This window comes from Cydia splendana, chromosome 8 (genome assembly GCF_910591565.1).
Source record: "Cydia splendana chromosome 8, ilCydSple1.2, whole genome shotgun sequence".
Classification (NCBI taxonomy): domain Eukaryota; kingdom Metazoa; phylum Arthropoda; class Insecta; order Lepidoptera; family Tortricidae; genus Cydia; species Cydia splendana.
In genome coordinates this window covers 4,540,985-4,566,635 of record NC_085967.1, presented here as the reverse complement: position 1 = coordinate 4,566,635, position 25,651 = coordinate 4,540,985, and the positions used below count along the sequence as shown (strand labels likewise).

At 40.0% G+C, this 25,651-nt stretch overlaps 1 protein-coding gene across 2 annotated transcripts in view; it reads right to left on the bottom strand.

Annotated features, from left to right (window-relative positions):
- Positions 1-24,742, bottom strand: part of LOC134792706 (protein scarlet) — a 37,139-nt gene extending 12,397 nt beyond the window's left edge. Inside the window, exons 1-10 of one of the 2 annotated variants that reach the window (XM_063764003.1) lie at positions 24,600-24,742; positions 22,377-22,425; positions 20,526-20,575; positions 18,427-18,563; positions 16,552-16,722; positions 15,241-15,479; positions 12,658-12,853; positions 10,026-10,160; positions 9,320-9,547; positions 8,690-8,825 (exon numbers count right to left, since the gene is read on the bottom strand). In XM_063764003.1, coding sequence (XP_063620073.1) covers positions 8,690-8,825; positions 9,320-9,547; positions 10,026-10,160; positions 12,658-12,853; positions 15,241-15,479; positions 16,552-16,722; positions 18,427-18,563; positions 20,526-20,575; positions 22,377-22,387 — 1,303 coding nt within the window. In that variant the 5' untranslated portion in view covers positions 22,388-22,425; positions 24,600-24,742. The other variant, XM_063764002.1, reaches the window with a different exon arrangement.
- Between the last annotated feature and the right edge of the window lie 909 nt (positions 24,743-25,651).

Sequence of the window (25,651 nt, the reverse complement as noted above, 5' to 3'; positions counted from 1 at the left end):
AGTGCTCCAATGGACAAGCCATGATCTTGACTAGTCCCACGTTGGTAGTTAATTGCCATCAGCTAGCAGGTGTAACTGTTACACACCAGCAGCTGCTGCTGCTGCTGCTGGTGTAGGTGTGCTGCTGGTGTGGTGTATACTGTTAGAACCTAAAACAAATAAGTACCTAATTACAGTACCGGCCAATAATATATCACCTCCATGCTTTTACGGTATAACTTTTTTTTATATTTGTGAGTGACTTCCTGAGTGACTGAGCTTTAGGTAGTTTAGTAGTATTCCTTGTCCAGTGATGAGAAAAATTGGTCTATGTAATGATTTTTTCATAGAGGTTTTTTGTTTTAATGTATGGTCAACTACATTATTTTTAAAGAGCTTTTTTAGTAATATGTTGAGTCTCTTATTGTAGTTCACAGTATTTCAGTATTCATAATATCTTATACCTTTAAACGAGCAATTCTTGTATATTTATTTATTTATATGTATATATAGGTATTTCGGGGATATCGGGAATGGCTCTAACGATTTCCATGAAATTTGCTATATGGGGGTTTTCGGGGGCGAAAAATCAATCTAGCTAGGTCTCATCTCTGGAAAAACATGCATATTTATATAAAATGACTAGTAAAATATGAAATCTACAAACTAACCTACTACAAGTTCATACAAAAACACACAAAGGTGATATGTTATTGACAGGTACTGTAAATCTAATTTTGTCAAGTAGATTTTCCCCTTTAGGTTCGGAGGTTAGGATATGAATGTTGAAGTAAATAGTAGCTTAAGTAACCTCTGTTAGTAGGTTAGTAGCATAAGTAAGAGATTGTACAACAGATATCTTAACATACTAACTTTTACATATAATAATGAGGCCGGTACCTAGTATTGAAGAGTTTAGTAGCATTGTCATTAAGACGTCTGTTTTACATAGAATCAATGATTTCAAATATAATAGGGTCAATGCATAGAATACATATTAACTTTATAAGAAACACTGCAATTTTATAGCTTTACCTTTGAGGTGTTTTGGTAGGTAACCCATCACCGTTTTGAGGCTCGGCGTTAAGTTCGGCACATAAGTAAATGCACTGCACACTCCGCACGCAACGCTACGCACTCTGTAAATATGCCGAAACTCTTCGTCCGGCATATCAAATAGGCTGCAAGCGTTTCTTAAAGCTGTTTACGAGATTTTTCTTCAACAGCAGCCGCGAGTAGGAATAATAAAATTTGACTTCCCTGCGAAGAAAATATTGACAATAATTATATACAGCGGAACATTGTAACTAATAACTCTCAATATAAACATAGAAAAACTGATATTTACCTGTAATTTATACCTTAAAATATGATTATTCACTACTTTTGCTTTCACGACAAGGCTTATCGTCATCTAAGAAGCACGTAGTTAAAATTAACTAAGTTGAACTGTCAAAATGGGACAATCTGTCAAATTATCCACATCTTATCCAACTACCATGTTATGCAAATTGTCTTCTATCATCTACCGCTGTCAAATGTGGATAACTCCATATATCGTCTGCAACCATAGTATGGATGATAAAATCGACGATAACGGCCGTTTTATCATCCCATATTGCGTGATAACTACCTTGTCGTACAACCTTGCTAAGCCCGCTGGAAGCTGACCTTGCCGCCGCCGAGGCCGAGGATGAAGAAAAGTCAGACGTTGCTAGTTTAAGTGAAGTGAATCAAGATCTAGTGTCGGACTGGTTGACTCAGCAACATCATGCTAACGAGTACCGCCCACCTGTGCCCCCCGAGCCGGTCGCGCAAGTTTCCGATCGTGCAGCACCAGCACAGCATGTGGACACCGCTAGCAGCATCATGGAGTTGGCGAACGCCCTAAAAGACATGATGGGCCAATCATCGTCGCATCGCGAGGAACGTCTACTCAGCCGTTTGGCCACTCCGCGCGACCTACCTATATTTAGCGGAGACAGTCTAGAATGGCTGCATTTTAAAAATGCCTACGATGAATCATTAGCGTCGTGCAAATACTCAGAATACGAAACTCTGTCCAGACTTCGACGAGCACTGCGAGGCGAAGCCAAAGAAGCTGTCACCGACCTACTGATTGGCAATACCTCGTCCAAGGATATCATGGATGCTCTCGAACTTAAATATGGACGAGCAGAGACCATTATTTGCAACATAACTGCACAATTACGTAAGTTGCACCCATTACCTACGCATTATCAGCAAGATTTAGTTAACTTTGCTACAAAAGTAAACAACTGCGTTGCAACTATACGTGCATTAAAACAAAGTGATCATTTACGCAATCCCGAGCTCGCGTCCGCTATCACAAGCAAATTACCGAGCACACTTTTGGGAAAGTGGACTGAATATGCTTACGAAAAGATCCTAGCAGGAGAATCCAAACTAGAATTACTGGCGCAATTTCTGAAGAAAGAAGCCAACATGACCCTGGTCACCGGAGCTGTGCAGCCGCGAGAAGTCAAAAAGCCAGCGCCGACCGAGCCCCATTTTAAACGCGACAAAAACGAAGACAAAAGTCGTTATACGCACCACGTACTTGCTACTAGTACACGAACTAATCATATTTCGTGCTCATTTTGTAAGAAAGGCGTACATTCACTACCAGACTGTCGCGTATTTAAACGTGCTATGCGCAGAGATAAATGGAAATTTGTTAAAACACAAAGATTGTGTTTTAAATGTTTAACCGCACGCCACGATATAAACACCTGTGATGCACCTGACTGTGACACAGAGGAATGCGGACTAAAACATCACCGCTTACTTCATTGGAAACAAGCTACATCTTCTACGAGTACATTATCATCGGACCCCGCGACTCCCGTGAGTAACGAGCAACCGAGCACGCCGCTCCCGCCGGACCCGCCGCTTGCTCAACCGCGCCGCGCTGCCAGTGATGCTGCCGATGCTACGATCGCTCACGTCGCGACGCCTAACGATGTGACGGACGACTCGAATGAGAACGTGTTATTAAAAGTAGTTCCAGTGAAATTGTATGGACCCCGTGGTGAAATACAGACTTATGCGTTACTTGACGATTGTGCTGCCGTTTCCGTGTTGGACTCTGATCTAGCCGATGAACTTGGTCTACAAAGTGAGCGTCCGAGTGCCGTAAGATTCGTAGACGCGTTCGGCCTTGAAGTGTATCAATCTGACGCGCCCAAAGTTCGCGCCAAAATATCTGGACAGGACAATACCTTTTACGATATAAGTTTACGTAAGAGTTCTAAGTTAAAATTACCACCGCAAAATTTATCCGCCATTAATCAAATTTCATGCAACAAGTTATCTAAAATAAAAAATGTTGTTTGTAAAAAACATGTAGTGCCTCGCTTGCTTATAGGTGAAGATAATTATTATTTGATGGCACCGCTCGAGATCATTCATGGTGGCAAAAATGCTCCATATGGAACCCGCTGTCGGCTGGGATGGTGCATCCACGGCTACTGCAGTCGCGCTCACTCCTCCGCGTCTCAGGTAAGTCACAGTGTTTGCCATCTCGCTCACTCTTATGATGGGATCGACAGTACTACTGATCTTGATACCAGTGCACTTAATGACCTAATTAAGCAATCGTATTGCCTAGACTCCATAGGAGTTTCGACCTTATGTCGCGAGAATAAGGCACATCTGCGTGCTATACAGATTTTAGACGAAACTGCACGTTTGATTGATAACCGATGGGAAGTAGGTTTGCCATTTAAACAGGATAATTTTACTATGCCCGATACTTATAACTATGCATTATCTCGCATGCAATCTTTGTTGCGTAAATTCGATTATGACCCTATTTACGCGAATAGATATGCTCAGAATAGTAGTTTATGTAACTGCTACATAATGAAAGGCATTAAAATACGAGTGTGGGTTTATGAAACGAATGAAATGAGTTTCATAATAGTATCACGCGAGTGTTTTAATGCCTAATTATGTACAGTTACATACACTGCTTTATCTACACACATATTATAAACTTTCTATGATATATTCACTAACCTCATATACTTAGCCTACTTTGCTCTCTGGCGGAACTCGCGGATATGAGATGGCATCTCCGAAATATCTTTATCGCACATTTTACACGAAACTTTTGTTACAGTTACTTTAAAAACAACAAAACAAATTATTTTTTACTTACAAACTAATTAAAAGATAAACTTTACTGTACGTCAAATGGCGGCAAATGAAAACTTTTTTCACGCACGTCACGCATCCATGTTTTTTTTTAATTCAGAGACAAACTAGAGTCGGGGTCGATTACCATATCGTCCGATACCAACTTACATGCGAGATTTGTCAATATTGTATGCAAATTGTCATTTGATTTCGAATTAAACGTCATCTCGACTGATATTAGAATAGGGGTCAAATCAAATTGCTTTTTTTTCAGAGATGTTCGAAATTTGAATGCATTACCAAATCGATTTTGATATAGTAATGAAGCTATTACCACATTTTCACAGATAAGAAATTTGCTGTAACAAAACAGTTTATCGTAATGTGGGCCATTATTTACGGATTTTGAAGGCATCATAGACAGTTTATGATATGTGTGTAGATAAAATAAATAAGTTACTATCCGAGGGGTATGCATGTGAGTTACAGGAAAACGAGCTCTCAGTCAATCATGTATGGTATATTTCACATTTTGGCGTACAAAATGTAAATAAACCCGGTAAATTAAGATTGGTCTTTGATTCAAGCGCACGCGCTAGGAATAACATGTGTTTGAATGATTATCTATTGACCGGGCCTGATTTATATAACTCGCTTTTAGGTATAATGTTGAGATTACGCGAGAAGGAGTTCATCATTATTGGTGATATTAAGGACATGTTTTTACGTATTAAAATTCGTCCAGAAGATCAACATGTCTTTCGATTTCTATGGCAGGCGTCAGCTACTGATCCGATTAAAACATATGTGATGCAAAGCCTTATTTTCGGTGCAAATTGCGCGCCTTTTATCGCGCAACATATAAAAAATAAAAATGCACTTAAATACGAAGACCAGTATCCCGAAGCTGTTCAAGTGATTATACACTCGCATTACATGGACGATTGTTATTATTCTACAGATAGTGAGGAAAATGCTATTCAATTAATTAAAGATATTACGTACATACATAGCATGGGCGGCTTCGAGATACGTGGTTGGTCTAGCAACAGCAAAACGGTTTTGAATGCGTTACCGACCACAGCGCTGGCTCAATCAGCTGTTCAGTTCAAGGACGGAGCTACGAATATGACTGAGCGCGCTCTCGGTTTAATGTGGCATCCTGCTGACGACACCTTTAGCGTAAAAGTGTTGACTGGGCAGATCTCGCCCGAGATTTCAAATGGAAGCGTTCCGCCTACAAAGGCTAAAATGCTAAGCATTATTATGTCAATTTATGACTTACATGGTTTTCTCACTCCGTTTGTTATCAAAGCTAAAATTTTATTTCAAGACGTACATCGAAGCGGAGTCGACTGGAAGTGCCACATCCGGCCTGAAGAACATACTCGTTGGAAGGTTTGGCTCGGAGTTGAAACAGCTCGAGTCGCTGCGTATACCGCGCTGGTACCTGCGGGCCGGCGCCTGGACGCCGTGCTATGACTCACCGTCTACGTCTACGTCTTGCGAGAAGATAATGGATATACAGATGCACATTTTTTGTGACGCATCTATTAAAGCCTACGCTACGGTAATATATTGGCGTTTTACGCGTGCTGATGGTTTCGTACTCGTTTGTTTGGCTGCTAGTAAAAGCCGCGTAAGTCCTTTACGTCCAATTTCGGTCCCAAGACTCGAATTGCAAGGATGTCTTCTTGGGACACGGTTGGCAAAGACTATTGCCACTGACCAAAAGAATCTGGTGCCCAGTAAGCGATATTTTTGGACAGATTCCAGTACTGTCTTACAATGGATAAGAAGTGACCCCAGGAGCTACAAGCCTTACGTTGCTCATAGGCTTGGGGAGATCGATGAGCTGACTAATGTCAATGAATGGCATTACGTGCCATCTCGTTTGAACATAGCTGACATTGCTACCAAGACGGATAGTCCTCCGCTGAAGTACAGTGACGCGTGGTTTCAAGGTCCAGCATTCCTGCATCAACCCGAAGATCAGTGGCCAAAGGACTTGAGGAATGCGAAGATCGTCAACGAGGCTACCTGTGAAAAAAGAAGTGTTAATGTGGTTAGTACACTTGAAATACACTCACCTGTACCCGATGAAGGACGCTTCTCCAACTGGATCCGACTTGTACGCACTGCTGCAAGAGTTTTATATTTTATAAAAATATGTAGACAAAAGTGTCATGAAAGAAAATTAAATCAAAGAAGAAAGAAGAATGAAAAGAATAAAGACACAATACAGCTCGACTCTGCAATGATGAAGAGGGCAGAAAAACACATAATAAAAAAGTGTCAAAGTGATACCTTTGCTGCCGAGATTGCCTGTGTTACGCAAGGCAAACCACTGCCGTGAAACAGTCGTCTACTAAAAGTGACTCCATATTTAGACGACGATGGAATCCTTCGTGTTGGCGGTCGCATAGATCAAACTGCAGGGGTAGAACTGTCAACTACACGTCCACCGATCTTGGATGGAAAACACAGAACCACTCGGTTGTTAGTTGAATACTACCACCGAGGTGCCATGCACGTGGCGAATGAACATGTTGTCAATGAATTACGCCAGTCGTATTGGATCGTGAATCTGCGTCCGACTGTACGCAGCGTCGCCGCGCAGTGTTTGTTTTGCCGCTACCGACGCGCTCGGCCGCAGCCTCAGAGGATGGGTGATTTACCTGCCGCGCGCTTACAGTACAGTCGAAGGCCATTTTCATACACAGGAGTTGATTTTTTCGGCCCTGTGGAGACGACCATTGGTCGAGGAAGACAGAAAAGATATGGCATGCTCTTTACATGTCTCACCGTGCGAGCCATTCACATCGAGATCACAGAATCACTGAGTACGGACTCTGCAATTATGGCGCTCATACGTATGTCTGCTCGCCGTGGCACTCCGCTGGTTCTATTTTCAGATAATGGTACAATTCTGCGAGGAGCCGACAACGAGCTGAAGATGAGTATTCAGCAACTGAACGTAGACAAACTGCGCGAAGATGGAGCCGTCCGTGGGATTGAATGGCGATTTATCCCTCCCGGAGCCCCCGAAATGGGCGGCGCATGGGAGCGCATGGTCCGCACAGTTAAGACGGCGCTCAAGGTCGTCATGAAGGAGCGCGCACCACATCCTGAAACCCTATCCACGTTGATGGCAGAAGTGGAGGCTCTCGTAAACAGCCGTCCTATCACACACGTGTCGACGGATCCCGGTTACCCCGAAGCGTTAACGCCTAACCATTTTTTAATTGGTAGTTCATCTACTGGAGCTCCTATAGGTAAGTACGACGATTCTGACCTTTGCCTTCGCAAAAGGTGGCGCGTAGCTCAACGACTTACAGATATGTTTTGGGCTAGGTGGATTAAAGAATACTTACCTACACTTCTCCCTCGTCAAAAATGGACTAGGGAATCTAGATCGTTAAAAGTAGGAGATTATGTAGTACTGGTCGATCCCAATTTAGAGCGCGGCTCCTGGCGACATGGTGTAGTGAGCGCGGCGCACGCTGGCCGTGACGGCCGTATTCGAGTGGTAGATGTGCGCACACGCTCAGGTCAGCTGCGCAGACCTGCCACACGCGTCGCATTACTGTCCCCAGTTGATGGCTAGTGCTTATCAGCACTAAGGGGCGGGGATGTAGGCGACAGATCCTTATTTCATGTTTAATTTAAGTTTAGGTATAATCATGCTCATTTAAAATATGTAAATTGATTTCTAGTATTAAGAAAGCCAAAGATTTCTTTACAATGTAAACTAAAGTTTCAAAAATCCCTAGCTACTCATTATATCATTGTATTAGTCGTAATTTTAATTAATAAGGTTTATTTCGTGCATACTAACTCCATCTATTGAGCCTAACACACTTAATTGTGAATATTTAAAATAAAGTCACAGAGGGCGCTGGCGTGTATACTTAACCTAAAACATATTGCGAATTTACCGTTACCTATCTGCTCACCACGCGACACGCGAGCACTCTCTTATATTTTCACTTCAAAATCCTAGTTTTTATCCATCTTCCACCTGCGTATCCTACAACCAGTATTATCAAAATTATTTATGGTAAACTTTATTTCATAATTAACATAACACATACTTAAACCAAACTTAAATATAAATATAAACGAAATAATAATAAAATAAATTAACTACTCAAGCCCTGTCTTTGGTACTATGCTGGGGGCCGATTTTTGAATTTCGAGCGTTCGATTTCGTCACTCGAAAATCGGTGAAAAACAGCGAAATGCTAATTTTTGAAATACGAGCGATAGAAATGGGGAATCGAGTGGCATTGACCACTCGTTTTCAATTCTATTAGTAGAATTTAAATGCCGGGTACTAGAGATATTATTGAACGAAATACATGAAATCAAGCGGTCGAAACTCAAAAATCGGCCCCCTGGTCTATTAGCTTAGTTCTTAGAAGTCTTAGAACTCTAAACGACGTATCGCGAACAATAACCCGTCCCTTTCGGGCTCAAGCATCATTGGCTAACATAAGCTGATTCAATAACGCTTCCAAATAAAAAATCGGTCGGTGTTTTGTCTTACCACAAGCGATAGCAACGTTGAGCACCAGTATGGACAGGAATACGGTGAAGCCGAAGGCGTAGACTGTAGCTCGAAGCCCCGCGATCCAGTATACCACTAGTGTGAACAGAGATGGCTCAACCACCAGTCCTGGGAACTATAAAAAAAAATTAAATAAATCCCTAATCATTTTGCATCCAATCCAAGAAACTTAACCAGAAGAAATTGAAAGATGGGCAGCGCGTCTTTTGTTGCGAATAGTTTTATCTGGTGTGTAGGTCTGTAGGTACGAAGTGTTGATAGTTTATGGAACAGATATGTAAAGGAAGATTTTAAAAGAGACAGTATATTCTCGGGACTCCAACAATCTTTTAATGCATTGCTGCGGTAGGTATACGTGCGTGACCATCAGTTCCTTCTTAGTCGTTGACCCTTAAGAGAGTACTGGTCGTGGTTTCGTGATGAGTTGACATTGACGTGTTGTGGGTAAGGCAGCTTTCGCAATTTGCCTCGTCTTCAACGTTATAGGAGCATTGGACTAATATTAGTTGTTTGTTTCGTAGCTTTTAGAAATTTTGTCGAGCGACAGCATTGTTCGTGTAATTAATGATTCAATTGGGCTAGAAAATATTTGAAATTTGAAATACTTACCAACGCAATCATCCTCGCTATATAATACTCAGGAGTCGAGTACAACCCCGCTCTGATCTCTCTATGAAACAACGGGAACTCCTCAGGGAACATATGGAGAACTGAATACATGGGGCTGAAGGTATTCTCTGCTATTATGATGAAGAGGGCACCCTGCACGTCTTGGACCCCGGCTTGTGTCAAGCGTGCTGTGCCGAGGAAGCAAAGGCCGGCGGTGAAGGCTATTGCCTGAAATATAAGCGTTAGATCAATAAAAAACTTGTAGGTAGGTAAGTACATCCTGCACGGATGGGATGGTTGCGATTTTATCAGAGGCAACACAATATGTCGTGCACCCAGAAAACCAGGTGATCACGTGCGGGGTGCAAATAAAGTTATTAGTGCAAGTCTGTAAGTGTGATTTGTATAGGTAGGTAGGTACTGTGGCTAATCGCCACACATCCAATCAACCCTCGAGTAGAAAAGTAAAAGAGCAGCGAGCGTATCATTCACATCGTCGAGCACCTTCACCACCCCAAAGTATTATTAAATTTAATAAACATAAAATTACAGATACTCAATATACTCAATAACGGGGTTAGGCTAGGTGTAGTCCATTTATGTTAAGTCTACTGTCTGTATCGACTTATTTAGCATGTACACTTGGCATAGCACTATTATTGGCGTGCAAAACTAACGTAGCTCGTAGCCGGACTCTCAAACTTACCAATTTTTGTATAATTCGTATAAACTGGACTCTCGGATCTCGGATGACGATCAGCGCATATCGGTACACAAGCCACATAATTTTTATGAAGAAAAATGGTGGCTTGAAGTTTTCCTTATTTAGTTTCTTTCTAGCCTGGAACCAGAACGATAAAATAGGTTAAGATACTTGATTTTGACTCTTTTAGTTAACCAATTATAAACAATATTTGAATCGAGTCCATCAGCCCAAAGTGTAATAATCAAACACCACCTAAACATTGTTATTAGAATATTTAAAAGGAAGTTTTCCTTATTCTAACAATCACCACACAACTCTGTTGGAATTTATAGTTCTTTTTTTTTCGCATTAGAAAAAAGGTAAACAATCTTGAGGTGTCTTTTTATTGAAAAACACTTTTGTAAAATAAGGGCTGCTATTTAACTGATCACCAGATTTAGTAAAATTTAATACCAAAAAAATCTATTTTACCACCCTAAAATAATGAATGATCACCAAAATTATAACACCATTTTAATGTGAAATGATTACCAATTTTATTACACTTTACTATCCTTTTAAAGGAAATGACACCAAACTAATCATTATTAACCCAAAAATACTAAATGATTACCAAATTTCAAACCCCATTTTAATGTGAAATGATAACCAAATTTTTACATCTTGCTATCCTATTAAAGAAAATGACACCAAAATAATCATTGTAAACCCAAAAATAGTAAATGACCACCAAAATTAGAACTCCATTTTAATGTAAAATTATAACCAAATGTTTAAATCTTGATATCATATTAAAGCAAATGACTCCAAAATAATCATTGTAAACCCAAAAATTGTAAATGACCACCAAAATTGTAACCACATTTTAATTAAAAATGTGCAAATATTTAATATAATTACCGTTATCCTATTAAATTAATTAATCCACTTCGTCACCTTTTTCTAGTAGCATCTTATTTCTGTAACAGTCGCAGTTCTAACCTAACCTAACCCACTTTTCTAGTAGCATTTCGTTTCTGTATGGGTCGCAGTTCAAACCTAACCTAACCCACTTTTCTAGTAGCATTTCTTTTCTGCAAGGTTCGCAGTTCAAACCTAACCTAACCCACTTCTCTAGTAGCATTTTTTTTCTGTAAGGGTCGCAGTTCAAACCTAACCTAACCCACTTTTCTAGTAGCATTTCTTTTTTGTAAGGGTCGCAGCGCAGTTCAAACCTAACCTAACCCACTTTTCTAGTAGCATTTCTTTTCTGCAAGGGTCGCAGTTGAAACCTAACCTAACCCACTTTTCTAGTAGCATTTCTTTTCTGTAACGGTCGCAGTTCAAACCTAACCTATCCCACTTTTCTAGTAGCATTTCTTTTCTGTAAAAGTCGCAGTTCAAACCTAACCTAACCCATTTTTCTAGTAGCATTTGGTTTCTGTAAGGGTCGCAGTTCAAACCTAACCTAACCCACTTTTCTGATAGCATTTCGTTTCTGTATGGGTCGCAGTTCAAACCTAACCTAACCCACTTTTCTAGTAGCATTTCGTATCTGTATGGGTAGCAGTTGAAACTTAACCTAGCCCACTTTTTAGTAGCATTTCGGTTCTGTGAGGATCGCAGTTCTAACCTAACCTAACCCACTTTTATAGTAGCATTTCGTTTCTGTAAAGGTCGCAGTTCAAACCTAACCTAACCTACTTTTCTAGTACCATTTCGTTTTTGTAAGGGTCGCAGTGCTAACCTAACCCACTTAACTGATTTGAGTTTGACTTACTTTTCTAGTAGCATAACTAAATGCTACTAGAAAAGTAGATTAGGTAAGGTAGGTATGCGGTGCGGGGTACGGGGGGTTGAGCGGGAGGGGCTAGTAATTTTGGCATCAGTTTACTTTATTTGGTAATATGTATAAATTTTTTGGTAATCATAGTGGTTTATTTAGGTGAAAATATCGCATTAATTTGGTCTTCAAGATTTGGTGATCATTCATGATTTTTGGTGATCATTCAATATATTTGGTATTTAAATACAATTTGAAGTGCAATCGTAATTAAAATGGTGGTACTTTTGTATTTTTAGGCCTTATTTTTTTTGGTGTTCAGTAATTTTTTTTGGTAAGCATGATTTTTTTATTTAGGGTACCAAAGTATTTTTTGGTGGTCATTATATTTGTAGCCTAAAATAAGTCACGGCAAATATGTAACAATTATGAATCATAATTATACGATCATTTACATTATTTTGCTTTCATAAGTAATAGTTACTGATTTTTAAAAAGCGTTTTTTATTAAAAGACACGTCAACATAAGTGTAGTCTTTTTCTAATGTTAAAAAAACGAACTATAGTTGTGTTTTGTTGTGTTGTGGAGGGGAGAAGGCTATGCGATCAAGCCTGGTTTAATGCGTGATAGCAGAGGGTGTCGCAGAAAGCAAACCAGGACTGGGATCCTCAGATGGCATGAGCTTTGTCTGCCAAAAATGTGGGAGGTCGTGCCGCTGACGCATCGGCCTCCACAGTCCACAGTCACCAAACCTGTTGCCTAAACAGCAATGCATAAACCATGATTCAAGTGTTTTTCTTCTTAGAATCGCAGACTTTGAACCTGCCTCGGGCGTTCTCGATCATACATAAATCATTTGATAAACGAACCTGATCCTCATGGTCCATAAGGTGAAACTCCAAGTGTATCTCCATGTCTAATTCTTTAGCGGCGTCGCTGACCGCAAACCGATCACAGATGCTCTTCACCGCCTGTCGTGAGGCCTCCTCTGAGCCCGGTGTCATCGCCAGCACCTTTATGAAGTAGTCCGTTGGATTGTACGTGATGGGACAGTGGTAGCCCAAGCTGGAAATTAAAAGGTCAATCAAGGATGACTCCCGCTACAAACGGTCCGTGCCTAGGCCGGACTGTCCAACACTTCAGTTTTCTATAGAAAGCGTCACGTGATCGCCGTCACGTGTCATAGAAAAAGAAGTGTCGGCCCGGACCGTTCTAGCGTGAGTCTTCCTTTACTGTTAAGCTACAAATGGCAGTAAATGTGTCTTTATTATCCTAATCGGTGTAAAATACAGCTTGGAAGAGATTCTTGGAACACCAATCCTAAATAACAAAAAACTTAATGTTTTTGAAGATCTCAATTTTGGCTGGTTATTTTGTAAAGTTTTTTTTAGATGATGAGAGTTTAGATAACAGTTTACTGTTAATAATGTATAAGTCCTATATTATCTAACGGACTGTATAATACGGAAAAAAAATTCCGACCCTTTAACATAGTTAGTATAGTTGAATCATCGAGAGCGTGGAATTGCATATGTAGTAGTATTGTTTGTTTACAGGCATTCTATATTTGAATTTTCTATTTTCTTGTACTATCAGCATACAACCACTACAAATGCAATTCCATCTTCTCGATAATTCAACTATAACTATAGTAGTGTAGTTAGTACTAATTAAATCATATTTTCAACTACGTCCATTCATACTTATTTACAAACTTATTAGACAGTTATATAGTTTAGCAAGTTTGATATCAAGCCTTCAAGGTACCTAAGCTATATCAAAATTGTAAGTCATTTTGAAAGTAATGCGTCTAATCTAAACTTTCCATTCCGACTATTGTCCTTTCAAACCGATTGTAAACGTAAAGGGCTTTCTCACAACAACTCAGGATGTTCTATTAGGGTCAGTAGTCGGTCCAGATCATTTAAATGCATCGAGTCAATTGTATTCGATTACACTACGGTATTAGACAAAGACATAGATCTACATATTATCAGGATTCTGCTATCATAGACAAGATTCGTCTTGGACATAACATACGAAATACCTAAAAACTTTATTGTACAAATCTTTATGTATAAATAGCGAACTGATTGAAAAAAGACCTGGCCCCTATTTCACCAACGTCACAGGTGCGCCAATTCGACAAGTCTCATTGTTGCTGACGTCACAGGCATCCATGGGCTACGGTTATTGCTTACCATCGGGCGGGCCGTATTCCTATTTGTCACCATCATTGTATTATTTAAAAAAAACTTTATTAAGTATATCGGCAAAAAACAGCTATTTCTCTTGTGATGTTTATGATGATAATGATGACAATTGTCACAAGATTTCAAAGAACTTTCGGTAATTCTTGACAGCAAATGAGTTCTGTGTCGGAATTTCGTGACAATTGTCGTATTTCTTGTGACAATTGTCATTAGCTTCGCAAAATAAGTACTTATTTACTGGCGATATAGTGGAGTTTTTTTAAATTAACATGTTGGTGGCAAACAACCACACCGCCCGTCTGATGGTAAGCGGTTACCGTAGCCTATGGAGGCCTGTGACGTCAGTAACAGTGATGTCGACAAATGCGACATTCGTCACGTTGGTGAAATAGGGCCCTGGGGCCCGTTTCTCAAAAGCTTGTAACTTGTAATACAAGTGAAAGTCCCTTTCTAACAAAAGCTGTCAAAAAGTGACATATACTTGTATTACACGTTACAAGCTTTTAAGAAACGGGCCCCTGATATAAAGTACCTATGATTAAATAATTAGGAGTTACCTACACTAATTAAGGCAGCGAATGTGTTAAGGCATTCACTGGTCGATCACGGTCAGACATGTAAAATCCTCGTACTAAATAGCTTGGTGCGGGAATATATGTAGAGCGCCAACGCCAACACGAGAAATGACAATGACGAATTCAAAACTTAATGCATAATGTATACCTACCTAAATACTAAATGCATATCAATGTCCTTCTTTTATGGTCTAGATTTATTCAAGCTTAATATTAATCAGAAGACCCGCTTTATAATCTAGCTTGAACTAGATTGAATGCTAATGACATCTTCATGGACTGGATATATCGCTCGTTCCATTAAGATACATAATCAAGTATATGTTTTTTTTTTTTTATGCGAAATACAACGAATTGTAAACATGTTTTGGTTTTTTGCTTTAAAAAAGTAGAATCTACATTCCCGAAAACCTGTTATCTGCAGTGTTGAATATTTGTACCTACATTAATAACGCTTAAAATAGATTAATATTGCTTTCAACTTGAACATATCATCTCAGATTGGTAACAAAAATTTGCAAACAGATGTCGAGATACTGATTTTCCTAAATGGTACCAGCTCGGAAGAAGTCTGGTGAAAGGTACTTACCTACATATGACTTTCTTACAGTTAACAGCTGTTAATTACTGTTCTTCTTCGAAATCCAATTGGAGAGAACCGTACCTTTCAAAAAAAGTGAGCGCTCCTTTTGCACTGCCTGCGTACGCCACTCTTCCCTCGGCTAGTAGCACTAGCTTGTCAAACTGCGCTACCAACTCCGAAGATGGCTGATGGATGGTGCATATAACGGTCTTCCCTTGGGCTGCGCTGGCTCGCAGCAGAGACACCAGCTTCTGCGCTGAGAAGGAATCCAGACCCGTGGTGGGCTCATCGCAGAAGAGTAGACCGGGGTCTGTTAAGAGCTGAAATATTAAAAGCATTGTTGATTATTGATGAAGATCACATGTGAGTTTGGATAATTTAGTGGCACTTAAATATCCTAGAAGGCTCATATATAATGTCAAGGTTGAAGAAGACTTAGACACTAATTAAATCACACTTAATAATATTTATGTTGCTAATTCAATTAGCGATAAGTGCTATTTTATTTATACAATTAAAACAATCTATCTCAATTTATTCAGTAGGTTTTTGTATCTTCCATTCGCAGGTTACATCGTTGCGATTTGCAATCGATCTTTATCATCATTATCATTCAGTTCAAATATGAATGAACCTTAGCCATAAACATTGTACCTAGTTATAGGTGAATGCTCATTCACTGTTCGTTCACCTCAGTCCTGTAGAACGTCTTTTCCTCTCGCTTACACGAAGCACCAAGCTTCTGAGTCCCCGATGGGTGAGAATGATAACCTGGCTGTCGCAAAAGCCAGCGTTGACTAGCTAATTAGTAATTTTACCCCAGTGGGCTTTAGCCTGTTCCACTCGGCCCTCGGAAGAGTTTTCAATCCATCATCATGTTCCCCTCGGCTACAAATAGTGCCCTCCCCCCTTCAGCCTTCCATGCGTGACAACCAATAGTAGGTACCGTAAAATGGGGTGAGTAGGGATTACTAGGGCAGTTGGGTTATGAATGGGGTGAGGAGGGATGACATAGGGGTGAGTTGGTTTTTACAGGCTAATGCTACGTAAATTATATATTATTCTAATAACAAATCAAGCTATTATAATGTTCAAAATCCCAAAGTGTCGATCCAACAATTTTCAAAACTCACCTTAGTAGGAATATCCCTCCTCACTCCTACTACGGGGTGAGCTGGGATTTCCTACTATTTCGTATTTATCTTTAAAGCTATGAAATGGTACACAAAATCATAAAAAAAAAAGTTCAAACAACCGCAACATTTATTATGTATAAAAATCAGTTTGCCACATGTAAAAATAAAGTTTTATCGAGGTTTGAATGTCAGTTTTGTCCCTACTCACCCCAGCTTACGGTACATATACCAAGAGATCACTGATCTGTCACCTCACCTCAGTAGCGAAGGATAGTCTCTTCCTCTCCCCTCCGGATAGAGTTTTCTGCCCGTCAAGACCGCCGATGCGTGTAAACCGAGACTTATAGAGCGCCAGCTGTCGCAGCAGTTGATTCACTCGACGTTTCCGAGCGATGGAGGAGGTGCGCCGGTCCATACGTAGTCGGGCCTGAGTATAGGGTATTTGACTGTATTTAAAATAAATTATTTGACACCATGCATGAAATAAAGCACCAGAAGATTAATAGAGAAACGTAGACAGCAGTTATTTTTAGGTACAATTTCTTTTTTAAACCCGTATAAAACGATAAAGAGTAGGTAATTGGATTATGACGTCACATGCTAGTGTTTCATATACTTAAATTCCATAATAGCAAAATCGTTTTGACAGTTCGAAAAATGAAACTGATTTGACTAGTAGTCTAATACCCTATAAGGCAAATAGGCATAGAGCTATACTGAATGTTACCTATGTGTATACAAGGACAAAATTTATAAAACAAAAACATACAGATGGAGCTAGACCAAGATAAGTCTGCAACGATTTAATAGCACATTGCAGTGCATGTGCTATTTTAAACGTCAAACATCTATGAAATTATGACGTATAAATAACACTTGCACTGCGTATGCTATCAAAATCGTTTAAGACTTTTCTTGGTCTAACTTTAAGAACGTCGTAGGCATTAAATATTCATACGTATTTAAAATATGACGTGCGTAATACTTTTAAAGGTTAAACAATGAGTTTATGATTGGCAATGATAAGATTATTTTTTTTAGAGGACATCGTATCGGACAATAATAATATGTCAAACTCGGGCACCTTACGTTTCCGCCGGCTCCCAAAGAATTAATTAAGTCATTTGATATAAGATACATTTTTTATCCTTATTGACCCTCGTTGATAACGTGACCTAGACTTGTATAAGTTGTATATAACTTACTGGTAAGTCTAATTAAGGTAAACGTACTAGTGCTCGACATGCTAATGCCCAATAGATGACACCTTGCTGTCACCTCTATTGACAATGACTTAAGTTTCAAGATGATATGTACTGGGACCGCGTCGAGCACCAGTACGTTTACCTTATGTCCCGTTTTAGAAAATTATGTCTCAAATTATGATCCAAAATGTTATGAAAAAACTGTACCAACCATATTTTATACTCATTGTTTTTCTAATTATATTTATCTTTTAAAAAATACGACTTTGTTGCTTTCTATTCGAAATATAAGTATACTTAATTTAAGAATTTAGGTAACTTGGTTATGATAATATTTAGTTTACGCTTATTTGTTGAACACGACAATGTTAAACAAATAAACGTAAACTAAATATTTTTTATAATATTTTCACATGTATCTTCGTTGTCATATCGCTGCTGTTTGAGCCTATGTTTATTTTATTTCTTAATTTTGATATATTTTATATCAGACTTAGTTCTTCTGCTTGTCCTTATTTAGAGTCATTAAAAGCCTCTTATCGGATATATACAGTTTATCGTAGGAATTAAGTAAAAATTTCGACTGCTTAAATACATGTGATCATTTGATCAAGCTAGTTTAAGAAGGAAAGATCATTGTGCTCAGGTCATTATGGCTTTCTAGTCCGCAAAGAGCCTCTAAATTTATTTCTAAATACAAAAAAATCTGTAAAATACTAAAACCTCGGTGTAACTTTTTAACTGAAAAAAAAGATTAGTAAGGTGGTGGTACTAGTCCTTGACATGCTAATGCCCAATACATGACACCCTGCTATGACCTCAATTGACAATGACTTAAGTTTCAAGATGACATGTACTGGGACCGCGTCGAGCACCAGTACCACCACCTTAGAAAGGTTAAAAATTTACCAAAAGAATCATAATACCATCACACTAAGATGCTCGATAACCGTCAAATTGTCTACGAACAACTCGTCTTGATGCATGTAGCCGCTGTGTCGGTGCATGAAGTCTGCAACGGGCCGGCCGTTCATGGCTACCTCTCCGTCGACGACCGTGCCCACTGTGGGTGGGAATCAGATCCGAATCAGAAAAATATTTATTGCCACAAAAAATACCTTATCAACTAAATACAAGATAATATATAAAAGTTAAATAGGTACAAATTAATTAGAAAAATAGGTAATTATTATTATACACGAATGATTGGGCAATGGGCTCCAATCTCAGCATATGCCAAGCACTCCAAGCAGATGGCCTAGCGCTGGTTTTCAGACTGGACCCTTGAGAATGGTCGGTCCCAGGTTAACAAATCCAACTGTTATGCCGGGACCACACTAACGGGAAACGCCGTTATCGCGATAATCCCAGTGTGGTCTTATGAGAAGTGTCAATTATCGCGATAATCAACGGCGTTATACCCGGCGTTTCCCGTTAGTGTAGCCCCGGCATTAGAAACGCGAATACTAATGTCAATCCCAACGCTATCTCTCTAAAACAGGGGTCAGCAAACCGCGGCTCACGAGCTGTACCTATGCGGCTTTTTGGAGGTTCAATTGCGACTCTTTAAGTTAAAATCCAAAATAAAACACTTTAGTGTTCTTAGAATACTGCCCTTTGAAACTGACTCTTCGTTAAAAACGTTTTCCGATCACTGCTCTAGAACATTATCACCACGCGAGTCGCCCGCGCGCGAATTAGATTAGAGCAGAGGGCCTACCGCGAACCACGTTCGACGTGTTGCCTCTCTGTCGCACTTGTAAATTCGTACGTAAGTGTGACAGGGAGGCAACATGTCGAACGTGGTTCGCGGTAAGCCCTCAGCATTCCCCAAACTATAGGTCGCGAGTTCGCGACCCATCGGTGGGTCGTGAGCGAATATTGAGTGAGCCCTGAAACTAGTAAGAAATCTGAGGGTCACCAATACTATTTTATACCCCCTATAGATATATATAGACGCGGAAAAATGATTGGACACTTAATACGACACGAACACTTCTTTAAAACTATCCTGGAGGGGCGGATAGGACGCAAGCGGGGAAGAGGAAAACCCAGACGCAGCTTTTTGGAGCAAGTGAAAGAAAAAGTAGGGGTCGTGTCGCATCAAAAAGTCAAGAGCTGGCGCAAGATAGAGAAAGCTGGAAGATACTACACCGACAAGAGAATGACTCTTAAGTTAATGATGATGACCCCCTTTTTAAGGCGGCCAAGAGTTGGGCCCCATATATGGCAGTTTTAGTTAGGTGGGTCGGAGCCCACTCAACTTTGGATTAGAGAGAAAAGCTATCTCGCGTGTCTTAAATCGTATAGGTATGGCAAATATCGGTTATGTGAAAAACACCCGCCAAAGTAAATATGTATTTACTACTAAAGAAGGTGTTGATGAACGAGATGATATCAATTGGCATATGAGAATAAATTAATGTAAGATACTTAATAAACTGATGATTTCGTATTCAAACTACATTTTTATGACCATTTTATATTTTTTGTATGCATTAGCGTATTTTATGTTCTGCATAATAACAAGGTGTTGACAGATGTAACATTTAGCATCTTTTGCATCATCTTTTTAACCGACTTCAAGAAAGGGGAGGTTATCAATTCGACCGTATTTTTTGTATTAAAAAAAACGTATAGTACAACCGAATTGAAAACCTCCTTTTGAAATATTTGAAATAGGGGAGAAAAACTTTAATTTATAAGCATATACCTAAGGTTGAGCATCCACCAAAGCCATAGCATATAACGGAGCGCTGCAAGGATGAGTTCCCATTTGTGCTATAGGCCCTTCGTATATGTGTGGTGGTCAAACCTCAGTTGTACCGCTTAGATCCGAAAAACTCGTTATAGAAAAAATGCAAAATAGGTATTAACAAAATTAGGCCAAGATCCTTATCATATTCTGCAGACGAGAGGTTAATATTTTAATTTTTGTTTTTCCTAGCCAATCGCTCCTTATTTTGCTCAGCTTTGGTGGAAGCGCACCCTAAGAAAGTTGGAATATGTATATTTTTTGTCTTACCTGGACTCCGGTGCGCTAGCGCACTCATTAATGTAGTTTTTCCGGCGCCACTGCAATTAAATTCATTAATTTAATAAAAATACGTGTTATACATTAAAAAAGTAACAAGTAAAGTAAGTGCTCAGTAATGTAACATTTTCGCTTGCATAGGCCGGCTATATAGAAAGCGCCTACCCACCACACGTCAATCAATCGTTCGGCGATAACGGCTGGTAAGCCATGAAACCCTATACAGCCGATAGAATGTTCAGTTTCCACACTACTGGCTGGAAACGTAACACAACTTTGAAACAGTACTTTGACCTAAATTGTTGTTTATATCCTAAATACTGAAATGACTATTAAATTGGCTTAATTTACTATACAATCTGACATGTTTTGTTTTAAATGAAAGTTGCATTGTGCAGTTTGAGTAGTAATTGGTCAATCTATTTTAGTATCTGGAATAACAACAGAACTTAAACACATATGGGGCATTGTCTATGAAAAGGGACCTTATTGTCGATGGCACTTACGCCGCACAGCGTCGCACAGCATTTTATTCATATAAGAGCATCGTTAATAATGGCGTAAGCGCCATCGACAATAAAATCCCTTTTCATAGATAACGTCACATATGAGCATCCGCACTGTTTAAATCACTGACCCTGGCAACAAACACGACCAGTCTGGCCAAGTGGGTAGTGACCCTGCCTGTGAAGCCGATGGTCCTGGGTTCGAATCCCAGTAAGGGCATTTATTTGTGTGATGAGACAGATATTTGTTCCTGAGTCATGGTTAGACATGAGTAGTTCGCGAATGAAAGATTCAAATGAAGTACTTCACTTGATGTCACTCTTTCATTCACTAGTTCAGCGCGGATTCACTTAGTTCTTTACTTCAGCAGTTCAGTTTAAAAACCTGTTCATTTACTTGCTCATTCGCTTAAAGAGTGACAAGGACGCCATGTTAAACATTCGATTCATAAATTAATTTACTTGAGTGATTCATATTGAATGAAATTATCTATCAAATTCTTCATTCAACTCAATATATCCGCGAATGAGAGAAATGAAACCAATACTTTTGATATAGATGGATCTGTTGAGCTACTGAACTAAACTGAACTAGTGAACTAAAAGAGTGAAGTACTTCACGGCGGCGTACGAAAGATGCATATCAATCTTTTCTTTTCAGTGATACATTTTGCGCATGTCTAGTCATGGTTGTTTTCTATGTATTTAAGTACATATTTATATATTATATATATCGTTGTCTGAGTACCCACAACACAAGCCTTCTTGAGTTTACTGTGGGACTTAGTCAATCTGTGTAAGAAAATCCTATAATATTTATTTATTTATTTATTTAAACACGCAACAGCACTTGGCTTTATTTATAGAGCTACTACACCAAGTCATGTTACCGTTTAATTAATTCACTGTGATCAATAGACAACGAATAGTAGCCATGTCGTTTTATTCAAGTGTGACAAAAGTTAAATAGTCGACTAAAAAATGAAATACAATATACCTACCTAACAATAAATGTATTGATATTTAATTACACAAACGAGTCTACCGCAATATACTTAATTTCATTGTTTTTACCTTAAATTCCGAAAATCACAAATTTCCGAATTCCGTGACCACAGCTGGTGCAACTCAGCTGAAACGTCGGAATTTAAGGTAAAAACAATGAAATTATATCGCGGTAGACCCGTTTCTGTAATTAGATATGTGTACAAAACGCGAGAGTTTAAAGTATTATAATAAATGTATTGATATGTATAGGACTGCTATTGATACGCTGATATTAGGAGGAGAAAACTAGTGCAGTGATAGTAACTGATTTAATTAATTGATCACTTACCTGGGTCCCATTAATGCCACCAGCGAGCCCGGTTTTGCAATGCCGCTCACTGCACAAATAAAAAAAAACATATTGGTTTCGACTACGAGTTGTGCTGTGCTAAAATAATTACAGTTGCAGTAGCTACATACGGTCCGATTCGAACTTTAAGATACGTCAAATAATATGACTAGATACGATATGGATTACATATGTCAGTGTCAAAAATGAAGTTTTTGTTTGAAGAACGAAGAACTTCGAAGAAAGAAGTTTCTTTGTCGTATCTAGTCGTATTATTTGACGTATCTTAAAGTTCGAATCGGGCCGCTACTCTTCACTGCTATGTTAAGCGCTACGTCGTAGCGGATAGCATTATAACCGGTACCTATTTTGTTATTTGACGACGATGAATCGACAATTTCATTCAAGCTAAGTATGTCAGATAATCAGCTCTTTATCAGAAACATGTAAAATAGCGTTACATAACCGACACTATAGCGATGGAATGCCCGTGTCACAAGAGCCTCTACCATCAGTTTTAACATTGACATAACGCTCACGTCTACGTAATTTACTTTCTGTACAACTCGCTTCCACTATTGCTCGCATATGCGAGTACGAGCGAGATGCATAGAAAGTAAGTTACGTAAACGTGAACGTTATGTCAATGTCAAAACTGGTGGTAGCCGTACAGTACGGTTACCATCAGTTTGTCACTGACATAAACGCCGTCGAGAACGTAATTTACTTTCTATACGTCCCGTTTGCACTAATATGCGAGTGCGAGCGAGATGTATAGAAAGTAAATTACGTTCTCGACGGCGTTTATGTCAGTGACAAACTGATGGTAACCGTACCGATGTCATCAAACGGGAATCCACGATAGTAATCAGTCCAACTGTGTGTGTCTTCCCGACTTCCGGTTTGTAGTAGACAACTAGACACTCGTGAAAGAACTAGTGAACGTCGTCGTTTGGCTTGGCATTAATAAAAGTATTTTAAATGGTTTACTAATGTGTTGCAGAAAGTTTTTTGACATATTTTTGTATTGCATAATGTTACTTGGCAGAAATGTCTTTTGGCAGAATTACCTTTCGCATAGTATCATTTAGCATACAATCACTTCGCAGAGTTTTATAATCCAGAACCATATTTTGGCATACTGTTGATGATCATAATAGTATTTTAAACGAATATTGATTTCGCAGATAAATGTATTGCATACTATTTTGGTGGCATAAAGCTATCAAGTTTAAATTAAAGGTGATGTTGTAAATGGTTTTAATTGACTTACCAATGTGCTGCAGTACTTAGTATGCTCTAACATAATCTGTTTTTATTGCAGTTGATCTTACTTTTCTGGTAGCCGTTCGTTTTTGTAGGAGGTCGCAGCTGTAACCTAACCTAATCTATTTTTCTGACAGCCATTCGTTTTTGTAGGAGGTCGCAGCTCTAACCTAACCTAACCTAACCTATTTTTCTGACAGCCATTCGTTTTTGTAGGAGTTCGCAGCTCTAACCTAACCTAACCTATTTTTCTGACAGCCATTCGTTTTTGTAGGAGGTCGCAGCTCTAACCTAACCTAACCTATTTTTCTGGCAGCCATTCGTTTTTGTAGGATGTCGCAATTCTAACCTAACCTAACCTTCTTTTCAAGCACACGTCCAATTTTTTTGGGGTCCCAGTTCTTACAAAACTTAACCCACTTTTCTGCTAGCAGAAAAAATCATTATGCCGTAATAAGAGTATGCTGCAGGATGATTATGGTACATAAAATTATGCTAAACGAAAGTCGGCAACAGTAATCTTCTGCTTAATGATATGCTGCAAAATGTATTGTATGCGTAATAAATAGTAATGCCAAGTAATAGTTATGCAAAATTATGATTCGACTAAAAGTGTTTCTGCGATACATGTTATGCGAAATGTATTTCTGACAAACAATATTATGCCAGATGAGGGGAACCCATTTTAAATCTAGCTATTTCTTTTAATGCAGAAAAGCGGCAAAGAAAAATGTAGACGCAAAAGGTTAATCTAGAAAATTTAAATTTTATAAGAACAAGATACTATTACTAACCATTATTGACTAATCGTTTGAGGTTGCCATCCTTGAGCTTGGTGTGCACATTGTAGACAAGTCCCGCCACACGAGCGTGCAGGACGACGACGCGTATGGCGACCCCAGCACCGCCTCCACCTCGGGGAACAGAGGCTCGTACTTCGACCTAGAGTATACTAACCATTATTGACTAATCGTTTAAGGTTGCCATCCTTCAGCTTGGTGTGCACAGACAGGTCCCGCCACACGAGCGTGCAGGGCGGCGGCGCGTGTGGCGACCCCAGCACCGCCTCCACCTCGGGGAACAGAGGCTCGTACTTCGACCTAGAGTATACTAACCATTATTGACTAATCGTTTAAGGTTGCCATCCTTCAGCTTGGTGTGCACAGACAGGTCCCGCCACACGAGCGTGCAGGGCGGCGGCGCGTGTGGCGACCCCAGCACCGCCTCCACCTCGGGGAACAGAGGCTCGTACTTCGACCTAGAGTATACTAACCATTATTGACTAATCGTTTAAGGTTGCCATCCTTCAGCTTGGTGTGCACAGACAGGTCCCGCCACACGAGCGTGCAGGGCGGCGGCGCGTGTGGCGACCCCAGCACCGCCTCCACCTCGGGGAACAGAGGCTCGTACTTCGACCTAGAGTATACTAACCATTATTGACTAATCGTTTAAGGTTGCCATCCTTCAGCTTGGTGTGCACAGACAGGTCCCGCCACACGAGCGTGCAGGGCGGCGGCGCGTGTGGCGACCCCAGCACCGCCTCCACCTCGGGGAACAGAGGCTCGTACTTCGACCTAGAGTATACTAACCATTATTGACTAATCGTTTAAGGTTGCCATCCTTCAGCTTGGTGTGCACAGACAGGTCCCGCCACACGAGCGTGCAGGGCGGCGGCGCGTGTGGCGACCCCAGCACCGCCTCCACCTCGGGGAACAGAGGCTCGTACTTCGACCTAGAGTATACTAACCATTATTGACTAATCGTTTAAGGTTGCCATCCTTCAGCTTGGTGTGCACAGACAGGTCCCGCCACACGAGCGTGCAGGGCGGCGGCGCGTGTGGCGACCCCAGCACCGCCTCCACCTCGGGGAACAGGGGCTCGTACTTCGACCTAGAGTATACTAACCATTATTGACTAATCGTTTAAGGTTGCCATCCTTCAGCTTGGTGTGCACAGACAGGTCCCGCCACACGAGCGTGCAGGGCGGCGGCGCGTGTGGCGACCCCAGC